The sequence below is a fragment of the Mus caroli genome, chromosome 2 (genome assembly GCF_900094665.2).
Source record: "Mus caroli chromosome 2, CAROLI_EIJ_v1.1, whole genome shotgun sequence".
Taxonomy (NCBI): domain Eukaryota; kingdom Metazoa; phylum Chordata; class Mammalia; order Rodentia; family Muridae; genus Mus; species Mus caroli.
In genome coordinates this window covers 125,318,246-125,335,800 of record NC_034571.1, presented here as the reverse complement: position 1 = coordinate 125,335,800, position 17,555 = coordinate 125,318,246, and the positions used below count along the sequence as shown (strand labels likewise).

Below are 17,555 nucleotides of genomic sequence, written 5' to 3'. Positions count from 1 at the left end.
AAAAATGAAGCCCACTGAGAACACAGTGCAGTGTTGAAAACAGACAAGTATATTTTGTTAAATCATAAATAGTTTCAAACTTTTGTATGTAGTGTTTGGTGATTTCAGATTTTTGAGTTTATTTAATTATAAAGACATATAACTGGTAAAGGAGGAAGATATGCTAGCTAGTCACTCTGATGTAATTACACATGATGTATATGTAGAAAATTTTTATATATTCTTAGTATGGAAATGTTAGCATACCATTTATTTAATACTCTTATGTTGAAATATAATTGTTCTTTAGAACATTCAAAGAGCTAAATGTTACTTGTAGGCTTTTTGTATATTTTGTATGTTTAAATAATGTGTTTACAATAAATCCAGACAGCCAGAATGTTCTAGTAATTCTGGCTGACTCTTCAAAACTAATTTTTAGTTAAGTTGAAAATTATCTTCAAAATATGTGAAAATGTTAATTGTTTTTATACCTTTCTGCTCTGGTTAGTACTTTATCCTCAGAATTCAAACTTCCTCTGGTGGTCGGATGTCTCCCAGTCCACCAGGCTGCTGTGTTGCCTTGTCTCATGCTTGGTCAGAAGTGGGACAGGGTTACAAGTGCCTTTGGTCTGACCCTAGACCAGAGATGAGTTGCTGGTGGCAAGCATGCTTTCTTGGCAAGAATGTTTGGCGAGCATTTCCTATATGCATTAAGCACAGAGGCAGTGTATATGCCATAGCAGTATTTGAAAAAGAATTGAACCTTTCTCCATTATTTTCATTAGGAAGTATTATATCATAAAACAATATAGTCTAAAATGCTTGAATGGCTTTAATGCTTAATTTTTAAAGTCTTGCATTATTTCTTACTTTGGTTTTTCAAGATAGGGTTTCTCTATATAGCTCTGGCTGTCCTGGAACTCACTCTGTAGACCAGGCTAGCCTCGAACTCAGAAATCTGCCTGCCTCTGCCTCCAAGGTGTACACCACCTAGTGCTGGGATTAAAGGTGTACACCTTTAAAGGTACACCACCATGCCCGGTGGTAAAGTCTTGCATTATTAACAAAAGATAACATGCTATTTTTTTCTTAGATCTTTATAGAGAATGTCTTGTTGGTGTTTTTTTGTTTTTTTTTTTTTTAGATTTTAGTTTTAGTTTTTGAAACAGTGTGGCTCGCTGTACTCATAGCATGCCTGCCTCTGCACCACCACACCCAGTTAAGATTATTTTAATTTTAATTGTGTATATGTTTGTGCATCTGAGTACAGGTGTTCTCAGAGGCCAGAAAAGGGTAGCAAATTCCCTCAAGTTACAGGTAGTTGAGACAAAGTAAAGGTAGAAGCCCACTTCAGCCCGCAGAGAATGGCTTTTTCTTGAGCTGTAATACAGGACATATTTTCTGTCATGTTAACTACTTTTTATGCTTAAAAATTGTAGCATTTCTGGCTTTGTCTCTGTCTTTTTCACTTCCCTTGTCATATTAGCTTTAGCTAGTTTTTAGGATAAAAAAGCATTTCTTTGATTTTATGCACTCTTTAAATAATATTTGAAAATTGATTTGTTAATGCATCTTAAGATATACCTCAGGAACAAAGCCTTTTTTTTTAAGCACTTCTGGTATTTATGAAAATGTATTACGTTTAATAGTAGGTAACTTCAAGCTAAGCAGTGTTGACAGCATGTTATTCCACCATTTGTTATGGTGGCACATATTAGTGTGAGAGTCAGAGAGCTGACTCATTTTTTTCTTCTTGTTTCTCACATCTTCAATACTGGTCTCTCTCTCTCTCTCTCTCTCTCTCTCTCTCTCTCTCTCTCTCTCTCTCTTGTGTGTGTCTGTCTGTTTCTGTCTCTGTCTCTCTCTCTGTATGTGTGTGTCTGTGTCTGTGTTTAGACCAAGCTGGTCTCACTCAAACTCAGAGATCCTCCTGCCTCTGCTTCCTGAGTGCTGGGTTGGAAGATGTTCTATGCCCAATAAATTCATTTTTATTATTTGTTTGAGACAAGATCTCATGCGGGCATGGTGGTGCACACATTTAATCCCAGCACTTGGGAGGCAGAGGCAGGTGAATTTCTGAGTTCGAGGCCAGCCTGGTCTACAGAGTGAGTTCCAGGACAGCCAGGGCTACATGGAGAAACCCTGTCTCAAAAGAGAGACAGAGACAGAGGCAGAGACAGAAGCAGAGGCAAGATCTCTTAGGTTGTTGCTTTGGTTGACCTGGAACTGGTGGAGCCCTGCCTACTTCTGTCTCCTGAGTCCTGGTATCAGAGTTGTGTATTGCCATGCCTGGCCTGTAATGACAATTTTTTCTTTTTGGTTTTTAACACTGGGTTTCTTTTGTGCAGCCATGGCTGACCTAGAACTTGCTCTGTAGACCAGACTGGTCTCAAACTTGTCTGTGCCATCTGAGTGCTGGAATTTAATATGTGCACAGCCATCTTTTTCTTTTTAAAATTTATTGCGCTTGTATGTCTGTGTGAAGATGTCAGATCCTCTGGAACTAGAGTTACAGATATTGTGAGCTGATGTGTGGGTGCTGGGTATTGAACCCAGGTCCTCTAGAAGAGCAGCCAGTTCTCTTAACTACAGAGGCATCTCTCCAACCCCAGTAGCAATTCTTATAGACTTTCTTAATTTACTTGAGTCATTAAGTAGCTGATTATTAGTAGTCATTTAGCTTTGTTCTTCTAACTTCAAATGGAAATTCTTTTTCAGTGATACATTTTAAGATTACCTTTAATTAGAGCAACACAGTAATTTTTAATGTTGGGAAAGGACAGTATTACATAGTATCAGTACTGAAATATAAATGTGAACTAGAATTCTTAATACATATGTCTTAATAACCAGACTGCTTAAAAATATGTAATTGTATTATCCTTCTTATTTATCCCTCCAGATGGTGTTGAAACACTGGATTCTGGATGGCTTACATGTCAGACTGAAATAAGATTGCGTCTGCATTTTTCTGAGAAACCTCCTGTCTCAATTAGCAAGAAAAAGTTCAAAAAATCGAGATTTAGGTATGACCAAGTGATTGTTTTATTAGGCCACTAATTTTTTCTATTACTGTAGATTTCTTACTTACAGTTTTAACCTTTCAGTCTATAGGGTTCTAGGATAATGAACTGTTTCGTTCCTCTCAAATTGCTACCTTTACACATTTGTAACAGTAAAATTTACAACCAGAAAAATTCACTTTTGTAAAATCAAGTGGTTTCCAGGTGCATGTATTGCTTTCAAACTGATAAAACAGAAGTGATTTATGGGGAGAGGAAAATGACAAACAGCAAGGATTGCTAGAATTGGCCTTCAGAGATAAACATTGTGATGTTTTTGACAATGAAAGTAAAAGTTATCCTGGGAGCTCCAGACTCTGGTGCTTCCCACTGTGTCCTCCTCCTCTTTCCCCCTCCTCTTCCTTTCCTCTCCCCCCTCGTCTTCCTTTCCTCTTCTGCTTCCTCCTCTTCCCCTGTTTGATGGACACACTTTACAACAGGAGTTAAATTAGTTTCTCTGTAATAGCATCTGAGTAAGGTGGTTTATTTAAGATGTTTACTCTTAACATTAATCATGTAGTTTTGGAATCAAGAATTCCAGGTTAGGGCTGGTGAGATGGCTCAGTGGGTAAGAGCACCCGACTGCTCTTCCAAAGGTCCGAGGTTCAAATCCCAGCAACCACTTGGTGGTTCACAACCATCCGTTCACAACCATCCGTAACGAGATCTGGCATGTACTTACATATAATAAAAATAAATAAATCTTTAAAAAAAAAAAAGAATTCCAGGTTATCTTTTCATATAAATTTATAATGATATTATTTACTCTAAATCTTTATAATTACCCAAGTATGCCAAGTATGTTATAATACATATCCCAATCACAGGTAAGAAATATATTAGCTATTGTGGTACATAGAATTTAGTATGGGTGCGTTGGCTATTTGGACTCAAAACTGGTTTTTTTTTTGTTTTTGTTGTTGTTTGTTTTTTTGTTTTTGATTTTGTATTTTGATCTTAATGTATACCCATAGTGGACTTGAACTTCTGCTTCAGCCTGCTCTGAGTGCTAAGATTATAGGCATGCACTGCTCTGCAGTTTAGTGAATTGTCTTACTGCTTATTGGAGTAAGACATTAGTTGGCTTACTAGTACTTTTTTTCTTTGTGCTGCACTTTTTTGAGTGTAAAATTAGTACTGAATCTTGCCTATTGATGGTGGTACACAACTTTAATCCCAGCATTTAGGATACAGAGGCTGGTGGATTTCTGTGAGTTCAAGGCCAGCCTGGTCTATAGTCTAGGAAAGGCAGGACCACACTGAGGAACCCTGTCTCAAAAACAAACAACAAACAAAACTGAATCTTAATGCCAATCTTGTTTATATAGAAATCAATTTGATGGTTTTGCCTTTCACTGAAATCCTTTTTGTTGTTGTTGTTTTGTTTTTTGTTTGTTTGTTTTTTCGAGACAGGGTTTCTCTGTGTAGCTCTGGCTGTCCTAGAAATCACTTTGTAGACCAGGCTGGACTCGAACTCAGAAATCCACCTGCCTCTGCCTCCCGAGTGCTGGGATTAAAGGTGTGCACCACCACCGACCGGCTCTGAAATACTTTCTTACAACTCTATGTAGTTGGATTCTACAAGTTAAATGACTTGATTCCTGTTGAAATAAATGTGCATACCTAGACATAGTTGACTGTTCTGGTCATCCTTTTCACCCAAATTTATATTAGTGATAGGCCTAGCCCCCACGGACTAGGAAACAAATGTGTCTGTAAGAGCCTCAGTAATTTTAAAACGTGGTTTAGCTTTTGCATTTTAAATATAGCAGTGAACATGCAACTCAGTAGCACCAATTTATAAAGGTTCCTTCCTTCCTTATTTCCTTCCTTCCTTCCTGGTTGCCTCATTTATAGGTGGAAAACTGTTATCTTTAGTGGACTACAGCATTGTATAGCTGTTTGAAGGAATCCTTTCTTTCCCATCACAGATCCCTTTCCTTAAACTTGCCTCCTCCTCTTTTTTTCTCTTATCTGCTTGTACATTTCTGGTCTCCCCTGGTTTATTAACCTCTGGGTGGTTAATACTTGTCTAGAACAATTCCTAAGAATTGCTTTCTGCCGGGCGTGGTGGCGCACGCCTTTAATCCCAGCGCTCGGGAGGCAGAGGCAGGCGGATCTCTTGAGTTCGAGGCCAACCTGGTCTACAGAGTGAGTTCCAGGACAGCCAGGGCTACACAGAGGAACCCTGTCTCGAAAAACCTAAAAAAAAAAAAGAATGTGCTTTCTGAGAGGAGATGTTGGTTTTTGTTTTGAGTTATTGACAGATTCTATAATGCAATATCAGAATAATATTATTAGTAAAGTAATCTGCATCTTTAGCCTGTCAAAGAAACCTCAACTATATGGCTTACAAAAGTGGTTGGGACAGGGACAGAGAGAGCAAAAGTTCTATTTGTAAGTCAAATTCCATTTGAATCTAGAATGCTAGATGGATGAGACCCTAGGTTCAGTTCTCATCAAGTAAAAGCAAATATAGAGTAAAAAAATTTTGTAATGTTACCTTCTACAATAACTCGTTTTCTACATGGTGGTGCTTCATTTGGTTAATCTCTATTAATTGATGGAAGAAATATTGCAGACTTTAGTGTTCTTTTTGGCAATAAAGTGTCTGCAGCTAATTGCCTCTCTCTTTTTTTTTTAAAGATTTATTATTATATCTAAGTACACTGTATCTGTCTTCAGACACACCAGAAGAGGGCACCAGATGTCATTATGGATGGTTGTGAGCCACCATGTGGTTTCTGGGATTTGAACGCAGGACCTTTGGAAGAGCAGTCGGTGCTCTTAACCACTGAGCCATCTCTCCAGCCCTAATTGCCTCTCTTAAGGAGTAGACTTGCCTTTGAGGCCCTTTGGATTAGGAAACTGGTCTTTGTTTTTCTTGCTCTGAGGCTTATTATTATATTATATTTTCTTGGTTGGTTTATTTGATTAGAAATGTTACATATAGGGCTGGTAAGATGGCTCAGCAGTTAAGAGCACCCGACTACTCTTCTGAAGGTCCTGAGTTCAAGTCCCAGCAACCACATGGTGGCTCACAACCATCCATAAGGAGATCTGACTCCCTCGTCTGGTGTGTCTGAAGACAGCTGCAGTGTACTTACATATAATAAATAAATAAATCTTTAAAAAAAAAAGAAATGTTACATATAAATATACACATGCAGATAGTACTATCCATGCATAGAGACTCCAGTCCTGGCTCAGGCCTAGCACTTGGGAGGCTGAGACAATGGGATTACTTGGCATTTAAGTCCAGCCTGGGTTCCATAGCTAGTACCAGGCCACCATAATATGAGACCCTGTTTCACACAAATGAGCAAAACAAAAGACGAAGAAATTTTTCATAGAAACACAGAATGATGTACAGTTAAAAATGTACTGATAGGCTTTAGCTTAATTCATCATTCAAATCATCTGCTAAAATGAGATCTCCCAAAAAAGAGTTCCTGGCTAAGAAATGTAGAGCTAGCTATAGAGTTGGTAGTGTGGTAAGTAAACTTGTAGTATGGATATTCCTTGATTTTTCGTTATTTAAGAATACTTTTGTTTTTATGTACATGATGTGAATCATTCTTACTGGGATTATTTTCTCTTGTCAATATAGGGTAAAGCTCACACTAGAGGGTCTGGAGGAAGATGATGATGATGATGATGATGATAAGGCATCTCCCACTGTTCTTCACAAAATGTCCAACAGCCTGGAGATATCCTTAATAAGTGACAATGAGTTCAAGTGCAGGCACTCACAGCCAGAATGTGGGTATGGCTTACAGCCTGATCGTTGGACAGAGTACAGCATACAAACAATGGAACCAGATAATCTGGAACTCATCTTTGACTTTTTTGAGGTGAGTAGTTATATCAGTGAGGGACCAAAGACTTCAAGGCACGAACTTACTTTTGTATATGGTTAGATTTTGCTTCTTAGAAACATTTGGAAGAACAGAATAAGACAGTTTCAGTAGAATTATATTTTAAATCAGGACAAGATGTTTATGCCTATTAAGCAATAATATAAATCTTCCAAAGAACTTTCCATAGATTGATTAAAGAGGATCAGGCAGCTGTGTACCCACTCATGGATAACCAAACGGAATTTCTTTCATGGTAGTAGTCTGTTTTTTCTCCTAATGAGGACTTTGTAGCCCTTCCATATTGGCCTTGAACTTGTATGATGTTAAGGAAGGCCTTAATTATACGCATGAGCTCTATGCCCAGTTTCTGTGGTGCTGAAAATGGGAGCAGGGCTTCATGCATGTTTGACTAGCCTCTCATGTGAACTACACCCATAGCTTCAAGCCTGTCTTTATTCAACTCCCTGTGATGGTAACTTTATTTTATAACTTAATACAAATGTTTAACAATAGTTAATAGAAATCTTTATTGTATGTATGTGGGGTATATGGTGTATATGTGGGGGTGTGTATTGGTGAGATTTGTATGCCACGTGCTCCTGTGGATGTCAGAGGGCACTTAGAGATTTGGTCCCTTCTGTATGTAGGTCTGCTGTTTAACCCAGGTTTCCAGATGTGCTGAATTTTTTTTTTTTTTCAACTTGACACAAACCTAGCGATACTTGGGAAGAGGGCTATAGAGAAAATGCCTCTGTAGGCATTTTAGTCTGTAGGCATGTTTGTGGGTATTTTCTTATTGACAGATAAGGGGAGTCTAGTTCATTGTGCCACCCTGGGCACGTGGACCTGGATGGGATGTATAAGGAAGCAGGCTGAGAAAGCCATAAGGAGCAAGTTTGTGAGTTTCTGCCTCTAGATTCGAGTGTTGACTTCTACCCTGACAATTCTGGATGATGAACTACAAGTTATAAGGTGAAATAACCCTTTCACCCTCAAGGCATCATGGTGCATTCTCTCAACAATAGAAAAATATCTTAAGATACGAGGCTTTCATAGCAGGCTTTTTACCTGCTAAGCTATCTTGCTTCCAAAACGTTACTAAAACTTAATGTCAGGTTTTGAAAAATCTATGCTGCTAATGTCCCAACCCAATGGCATTTACATTAGAGATTGTTGGCTCTTTGCTTCCTACAAGGTGTGCCTGACCTGTAGATTATATGTACTGGTTTCTTAGCCTCTAGCTCCTTTCTCCTCTGCTGATTTCTGTTTTTGAGGTAAGAGAACATCCACCCAGTGGTAGTACTTAGCCACATTTTCTTGTTAGCAATAGAATTCAAGGTAGACTTAAAACTTGACTTAGACTTAAAGTACAACTTGTTACATATAATTAAAAGTTATAATCTTTGAATTACTCAATTTGATTGTATTTTAGATATTTTTGTGAGAGACTTTTTGATTGCCTCTTATTACATAAGATCTAATGTAATTACTCTGTGATCATATTTCTTAAAATTATAGATCGAACTGTAAGATGATGGGAATTTGTAAAAATATTGTATGCAGTTGAATTTTTTTTCATTACTTTAGTGTGTACCTTAAGATCTTACTAAAAATACACTCTGCTTTGCCTTTGATTATAGATATGTGTCACTATGCTTGACTCTATGGTGTGTACATTTGTCTTTGAGATAAGGTTTTATGTAGTTTAGACTAGCTTTGAACTGCTGTAGTTGAACAGGACCTGAACTAATCCCAATCCTGCTTCCACTTCCCAAGTGCTAGGATTGCAGAGATGTACACTCATGTCTGGTTTCGTATTGGGGATCAAATCCAGGGCTTCATGAATACTTAGGCGAGTACCTACCAACTAAGTTCTAGTCCTGATTTCTTTTCTTTCTTTTCTTTCTTCCCCCCGCCCCCCGAAAGAGGGTTTCTCTGTATAGCTCTGGTTGTCCTAGAACTCACTCTGTAGACCAGGCTGACCTCAAGCTCATAAATCCATCTGCCTCTGCCTCCTGAGTGCTGGGATTAAAGGCGTGCGCCACCACTGCCCGGCTCCTAGATTTTTTATCAGTAGTCTTCTGTAGACTCCAAGTTCACTTTGAAGGTTTTTGGGGGCTGAAAATTAACAATATTTAAAAATTCAGGGCAGCCTACAAAGGTAGGTAAATGGTTAAAGAGCCCTTTTCTGTTCTTTGAGTGGCTTCAGCTCAGTTTCTAGTGCAGGGGTGGTGCAGCTCACTACCTCTTGGAACTCCATCTTCAGGGAATCTGACCTCTTCTGGCCTCCACAGGCACTGTGCATATTTACCACCTCCTCACCCCCACACACATTCATTTAATAACTAAATCTATTAAAAAATGTAATAGATTTTTGCATAGTTTGAAGCATGGCTCAGTGTTGCTAATAAGCCTGATGACATGAGTTCACTCCCTGGCACCCACATAATAGGAGACCCACCTTTGACAAGTCCTCTGACCTCTACATACATAAGATGACATTTGCTTGCCAAACATCCTCATTCTCCCACACACACTAACTCAGGATATCCTGATCCTCATTTTTTTTTTTTAGGAAGATCTCAGTGAGCATGTAGTTCAGGGTGATGTTCTTCCTGGACACGTGGGCACAGCATGCCTCCTGTCTTCTACCATTGCTGAGAGTGGAAGAAGCGCTGGGATCCTTACTCTTCCCATCATGAGCAGAAATTCCAGAAAAACTATAGGCAAAGTCAGAGGTAAGTTGGGGAGAAGCAGCTAGGCCCTTACAACTAAACTAAGATTATGCCAATTTTTTTAAAGATTTATTTATTTTATATGAGTACATTGTAGCTATACAGATGGTTGTGAGCCTTCATGTGATTGTTGGGAATTGAATTTTAGTACCTCTGCTCGCTCCTGTCAGCTCCACTTGCTCAGTCCCTGCTCGCTCCGATTTATTTTTTTGTTTTGTTTTGTTTGTTTTTTTTGTTTTTTCGAGACAGGGTTTCTCTGTGTAGTCGTGGCTGTCCTGGAACTCACTCTGTAGGCCCAGGATGGCCTCGAACTCAGAAATCCGCCTGCCTCTGCCTCCCAAGTGCTGGGATTAAAGGCGTGCGCCACCACGCCCGGCTTTCGCTCCGATTTATTATACATAAGTACACTGTAGCTGTCTTCACGCATCAGAAGAGGGCACCAGATCTCATTACGGGTGGTTGCTGGGATTTGAACTCAGGACCTTTTTTTTTGGAAGAGCAGTCAGTACTCTTACACACTGAGCCATCTCACCAGTCCGCCAAATTTTTTATTTGTGAATGATAAAAGTAAACTGTCTACTTTCATTGTTTAATAACACTTTAAGGAGCATAGTTACTGAATTTTCGGCTTTTACTCTGAATCAATTTTATCTTGATCTTTTTCTGTTTAACAAAACTGGTTAAGTACTTTTCAGATGCCTTTGAGCGGTCTTTTTAATCATGCCCCCCCCTTTTCCTATGAAAGTTGATTTTATCATCATCAAGCCATTACCTGGATATAGTTGTTCTATGCAGTCTTCATTTTCCAAGTATTGGAAACCAAGAATACCATTGGACGTTGGACATCGTGGTGCAGGGAACTCAACAACGACTGCCAAGTAAGTTTTATATTTGGATATGATTACTATTCGGTAGCCCAAACTTGGTGGGATTTTACCTGCTAAATGTCAGAAAGTGCCTTTTATTACCTGTAGAATTAAATGAAAGTGGTGATGAAAGAAATTACTGTCTCAATAGAAACAACGGCTTTCCTGAGATAATGTTCAATCTTTTCCATATACTGGCTGCATAATGAAAAAGACATTAAAAATTGAAAGCCAGGAGGAAGATTTCAATGCAGAAAGCTTTTTGGCCTCTATGTCATCACTCTTGATTGTTGCTCTTGCAGGCTGCTCTGTTTCCTCTGGTTCTCGGTTACCTCAGCTATGGAAGAGTTGGTCAAGACTGTCCTAAGTGATTCTTCTCCATAGCCATGCTTCTGTGGAAGTGTATAAGTCCAAGGAATTGAGTTCAGCATAGACTTCATAAGACACAAATGCCAGCCTAATACAGTTGTGTTTCCCTCCCAGTTTTGTAAAACTGTCAGTATTGTATTTCATTGCTCTAGGCTTTCTACTATAAAACTTAATTTAATCCTATTTAGAAGAAGGTATATCCTTTTGTTTGAGAGGCTCTGCCAGTGCCTGACAAATACAGAAGTAGATGTTCACAGCCATCCATTGAACTGAGCCACAGGGTCCCCAATGAAGGAGCTAGAAAGGACCCAAGGAGCTGAAAGGGTTGCAGCCCCATAGGAGGAACAGCAATATGAACCAACCAGTACCCCCAGAGATCCTGGGACTAAACCACCAACTAAAGAGTACACATGGTGGGACTCATGGCTCTAGCTACATATGTAGCAGAGGTTGGCCTAGTCGGTCATCAATGGGAGAAGCCCTTGATCCTGTGAAGGCTCTTATGACTCAGAGCAGGGGAATGCGAGGCCAGGAAGAGGGAGTGGGTGGGTTGGTGAGCAGGGGGAGGGGGGAAAGAGATAGGGAGAAGGGGGTTCTGGAGGGGAAATCACGAAAGGGGATAACATTTGAAATGAAAATAAAGAAAAATATCTAATAAAAAATGTAATCCTATTTAAACTATGTTAAATATATATTTAATTATATACATATAATATATTTGCATATATATATATATATATATTAATGTGTGTGCAGTGCTCATGGAATATGAAGGATGTCAGATCACCTAGAACTGGGGGTTACAGGTTGTTGTGAGCCGTCCAGTGTGGATGCTAGGTAGGCGGCAAACTTGTTTTCTAGAATAGCAAGTGCTCTTAACCAACGAATCACATCTCCAGCCCCTACATCATTCTGGCATGGCAGTGGTGGCACACACCTTTAATCCAAGCACTTGGATGAAGAGGCAAGTGGAATTTTTAGAGTTCAAGGCCAGTCTGGTCTCAAGGCTTTCCCTTATTACTTACACTTGCATACTTGTACCAGATGTGAAACGAGAAACTCAGTTTCTAAAAAACAAACAAATAAATGATTCTGAGGTGCTTTGGGACTTGTGGTTACTGTTATGATCTTTTAGGTCTCCAAACCAAGTCAGCTTATATTTAAGTAAGAAGCACTTTCAAGTTCTATGTTAATAATTTCTCTCCTTACATACATACATACATACATACATACATACATACGTGTATACGTGTGTGTGTGTGCGCGTGCGTGCGTGCGTGCGCGTGCACGAGTGAGCACGCATGCATGCATGCACAGATATTGGGCTACAGTAAGATAATGGGATGTCACTCTGCACCTTTGACACCAGGTCACTCACTGAATGTGTAGCTAGTCTGGCAGCCAGCAAGCCCCAGCAATCCTCCCTTGCCTGTTTAACACCCTCCCCCACACACACACATGGGTTTAGGCATGTACAGCCATGCCTGGCTTTTTCACATGGGTGCTGCATTTGAACTCAAGTTCTTAGGCTTGAGCAGCAAACACTTAATAAAGCACAAGATTTATTTATTTTATGTATATGAGTGCACTATAGCTGTCTTCAGACACACCAGAAGAGGGCATCCTATCCCATTACAGATAGTTGTGAGCCACCATGTGTTTGCTGGGAATTGAACTCAGGACCTCTGGAAGAGCAATCAGTGCTCTTAACCGCTGAGCCATCTCTCCAGCCCAGCAAACACGTTCTATTGAGCTCTTCCTTCATCTACTCTCCTTAATACAATCTACCCTGCTGGTGTGTCAGTCATTCCCAGTTCCCCATGTTTTGCCAGTATGAAGTCATTTGGAGGCTTTATAAGTAGTACATTTCTTTTCAGTTTCTTTGTTCCCTTGAAAAGGATTGTTTTCCTTAATCGGGCACCTCACTTATTTCCAAGAAAAGATTCAAGTACAGGGAAGCTATGTATTTTAATGTGGAATCTATATCATTGTAAGTAACAGAGCTGGTGCTTGAAATAAGTGCACATGCCAGCCAAGAGTGTTCACTATCATATTTTAAGTATAGTAAGGTTAGTCCTGTCTTCACTGTTGAAGATGCGATGTACTTGGCTGCCTACAATGTTCTTTTCTTTAGTCTCTGATGACTGTATTTCTTTATTTCAGGCTAGCTAAAGTACAGGAAAATACTATCGCTTCTTTAAGAAATGCTGCCAGTCATGTAAGTATTCTTTCTGTAAACAACTTTAGATTGTTGAGATAGAGACGGGGATCTCTCTCTTCCAGTTTGTACTGCCAGATAAAAAGAAAACTACTCTGAAAATGCTTCTAAGTGAAGAATAAATACCTTTTGCTATTTGTATTTAGATTTATAATGAAGATTTACATGTAAATAACAGAATAATACCTATATGAGTGTTTTGCTTGCCTGTGTGTGTGAGTGCACTGTTTGTGTGTCTGGTTTCCTTTGAGGCCAGAAGGTGTCAGATCCTGTACAGTTGGAGTTACAACCATTTGAGAACCATTATGTGGGTGCTGGGAACTAAACACAGATATTCTGAAAAAGCAAAAAAATGAATAAGAGCTTTAAACCTCTTGCGCGTGCACACAATGCCCCACCACTCTCCCCACTTTGTGGTCACTCTTGCTGTCTAAAAAAATAGCAGAAGATGGCTTCAATTTAGTTCAGCCAGGCTGGTCTTGAACTTAGGGGGTCCCCTGCTTCTGTTTCTCAAGGGTTATGGTTATTACAGGTATGAGCCACCGTGCCCCTTCTTTTCTTTCTTGAGGTAAAAAGTTCCTAATGCTTGGTTTTACTTTAGAAATAATGCTAGTAGAAGGTAGTGATTTTATTTAACACTCATTGCATTTTAGTATCTTTGGGGGTGGGGGAATTGCTGGCACTGTCTATGTGTGGAGGTCAGAGGACAACTTGGAAATTGGTACCCTCCTCCCATCGTGTGAGTCTTGGAAAGTGAACTCAGGTTATCAGGCTTGGTGCCAACTACACCTACCCACAGAATTATCATCTGGCTGCCTCTATATCACACTTAAAAAATGTATCAGTACTTGTATGAAGTACCATATTGAAATACATTATTCTATACTTTAAAAGAAAAACAAACATAAACGATTATATTAAATTTTTTCTTTTATCCAATCATTGTTTATTTTTTGTCCTCCACCAGAGAAACTCAGGCTCCACACCTAAACTGGGATGGGGGATGAGAGGGCATCTTATTTTATTTCTTCCCACAGTTTTTCACAGTGGTTTTCACTTCCCAAAGTAATTTAAACTGTTAGTGCCACTTATCTTTAATCTCAGCACTTGTGAGTCAGGGGTAGGCTGGATCTCTGTGAATTCATGGCCAGATAGGGCTGCACAGTAAGATCCTGTATCGAAAAAATTAATATATCATTTGTCTTCTATTTGAAAGGATATACTAATCCAGGGGCATACTGATCCATAGTTGATAATTTGTAACTAGTTTTAGTTTATTGTTGCTAACTAAGCAGCATCTCATCTCTTGGTAAAGTTCTCTGTCGGATGTGTGATCGTGTAAAATAAAACATCCTAACTAAGGAAATGTCACTTCACCTGTAGGTGGGATTACAAGGAAATGGTGTAGTTCCCTTTTAGAAAACTATGGTATTTTTAAAAGAGTTTTAATTTGCATGTATGTATGTATGTATGTGTGTGTGTGTGTGTGTGCACATGCATGCACATCATGTGCATTCCTCCCCTGCTGAGGCAAGAAAAGAGTGACAGAGTTGTAGATGGTTCTGAGTGAGCTGACTTGAGAGCTGGGAACTGGACCTGGATTCTCCACAAGAGCAGCAAGTGTTCCTCACTCCCGAGCCGAGCCGCTCCAGCAAACACTCGCTCATGATCAGGTGACTCAGAGTCAGGAGCAGAGCTAGGAGGCTCTGTAGTGTGTTCTTCTCCTCATCTCTCCCTGAGGCTCTGTTGTTTAGCTGTAATAGAGAGTCTTGTGCTCCTGCTCAGTGCACAGACATGGGCATTGCCCTGAAGGCTGTCTCACTGTTTTTTAGTGCCGTGTTTGCAAATGGATCGGGATACCTCAACACATCTTTTTATTTAGCCAGGAAAAAGTTGTACTTTTGCAAAACAGAAAGTTGTAAGTTAACCATGTTAGAGAAGTTTGAAGTGAGATATTCATGAAGTGGTTTTATTGTACAAAATTATAATTTTACCTTAAAAAAATTTGATCTGTGATGAGAAACGTGTTGTCTGCTTCCTTGCTTCCTTTTCTTCTGTCAGGGCGCAGCATTTGTAGAATTTGATGTCCACCTTTCAAAGGACTTTGTGCCCGTGGTGTATCATGACCTCACCTGCTGTCTGACCATGAAGAGGGTATGTTGACATCCTTGTAGTTTATGCGTACTGTGATGTTTGTTTTTATTATTTGTTACAGTTGGTGAATCATTTGCTTAGTGAATTACTACCATTTCTTCTTAAGCCTTTATATTTGGAGATAGGTTTGATGGAATGATTTCCTAGAGTCGGGCATCAGTGCCACTGAATTTTCTTTTTGATGTTACTGATGAATGGACATGTCAAGTATTTTCTGTATTGGTCCCTTGGGTACAATATTGAGGCAGAAGAGGAAGATTATTTCCCCATGACTCCCATCTATTTCTGCTTCATGTCTTAATAATCAGCTGGCACAGCTGGAGTGGAGTGGTGTGGCATCAGTATGCAGAGGCCTGTCAGTCAAGGCAGGCTAGATGGAAGATACAGGAATTTGAGGACTACAGAGCAGTGAGACACAGCTGCAGTAGAACCAGTAAGGAGAGAGGGGAACATGTGATGATACAGGGAAGAGTCCATAGCGAGATCCGAAAATGCATGTAGGATCCTGAAGATTTATTGTTACTGTTTTTGTACTCGTCAGTACTGACGAGCATATACACAAAACAGGTATTTTCTAAGGGACTTAAATTAGGTTCATCTTGGATTTTTTCTTTTAAATTGAATATCATTTTCAGTGATCTGGTTTAAAATTAGCCAGTTTGCTGCTATTGGACAATAGAGTCTGGCAGGATAGCTGGCTCTCCCTGCTTAACAGATAGGAGGTTCTAAGAACAGACCCAGATGGGGACCCTTCTGTCTTTGTGAAATAACATCAGGGGGCAAAAGGAGAGGATTCATCTATTGCTACAAGAGAATGTTATTTCTAACATAGCTCATTGAAGAGTATTATTGATCCCTTGTTTTCAGCAGACTGTCTTGTGCAGTTGAATCCAAATGAGTTAATGGGGGAATGAAGCTAATGAATTGTATATATTTTTATCTTGAGTTTTATTTTTTTAGTTAGCATTTTCATGTAAAAACAATGTCCTTGAAAACCCATGTCCGTTAAATGCAAGTAGTTCAGAAGATGAAATGAATGACAAATCTTCCTTCCCCTTCCCTTGATCTCATTCCCTTATTCTTAATAGTTTCTTGTGTGTCCTTCCAGAAAAAATTTGTGCATACACAGGTTTGTATCAATGCTCATCAGTGAATATATTTGCGCAATGACTTAATGTTGAGTTGATTTATTGGTGGTACCTTAATTCATTTCCTTAAAGAGTGGTACTTCCTACAGTATAACATTTTGATATGGCTTTAAAATGTAGATTTGCCTGTGGAGGATACATGCTAGATCATGGTTCTTAAATATTGCTTATAAATAATCAGACACATTTTCATAGAATTGTTTGCGTGTGCACCTGCCACTTTTAGTGTGGTTTAAATATTAAAAGGCTTAGAAAAATTAGAAATTGATTTGTAGCATTAAATTGCTTATAGTACTTGCATGTTGATTTCCTAGGCATGTAGCATGAATCAGTGGCAGATGAAGTGGATACCAACCGCATGAAGGAGGCAGTAATACTAAGAGTAATAAGAGGAATGCCTGGCATCATGCTCTGCCATTGGTGCTTCCTCTCTGTCAGATGCCTTTCTTCCAGGCTCTGGCTGCCTACAGTAAAAACAGAAGCTAGGGGCTCAGGGTGTGGCTTTGGCTGCCTGCAGTAGAAACAGAAGCTCAAAGATGAGAGCCTTTGCCCAGCATGTGAAAGGCTGTGGGCTTTTCTGGGACTACAAGGAAAAAATTTAAAAAAGAAAAAAAAAAAAAAAAAAAGCTGGAACAGGAGCTCCGGTAGTGGGCCTTTCTGCATGGGGTAATGGTTGGTACCTACCAGCTCTCTCATCTTCAGTAAGTTGAGACGGTAGGTGTATTAGTGCAAACATTCAAACATAGTAAAACAGATTTATTTCTCCCCTTTTCTACTAGAAATATGAAGCTGATCCAGTTGAATTGTTTGAAATCCCAGTAAAAGAATTAACATTTGACCAACTCCAGTTATTGAAGGTATTAACAGTGACATAAAATGCAAATATCCCTTCAGCTTTAGTATGGTCTACATTTGTCTGATTCAGTAATGCTCACTGCACACAAGAATGACTGCATTAAACATGCATGGGATAGTTTTTATACATACTATAATCTTGGTATAATTTACTTTACTGTGTAAGATTCCTTATCGCATCCCTACTAGATACTTAAATAAACAGCTAAGTATTAGTATTTATTTATTTATTTATTTTTTGTTGTTGTTGTTGTTGTTTTTCGAGACAGGGTTTCTCTGTATAGCCCTGGCTGTCCTGGAACTCAC

General features: G+C 39.2%; 1 protein-coding gene across 1 annotated transcript in view; it reads left to right on the top strand.

Annotated features, from left to right (window-relative positions):
• Positions 1-17,555, top strand: part of Gpcpd1 (glycerophosphocholine phosphodiesterase 1) — a 46,454-nt gene that overhangs the window by 20,405 nt on the left and 8,494 nt on the right. The window contains exons 7-13 of the mRNA XM_029484320.1: positions 2,885-3,008; positions 6,655-6,898; positions 9,480-9,642; positions 10,385-10,517; positions 13,038-13,092; positions 15,154-15,246; positions 17,174-17,251. Coding sequence (XP_029340180.1) covers positions 2,885-3,008; positions 6,655-6,898; positions 9,480-9,642; positions 10,385-10,517; positions 13,038-13,092; positions 15,154-15,246; positions 17,174-17,251 — 890 coding nt within the window. The remainder of the gene's footprint in view (positions 1-2,884; positions 3,009-6,654; positions 6,899-9,479; positions 9,643-10,384; positions 10,518-13,037; positions 13,093-15,153; positions 15,247-17,173; positions 17,252-17,555) is intronic.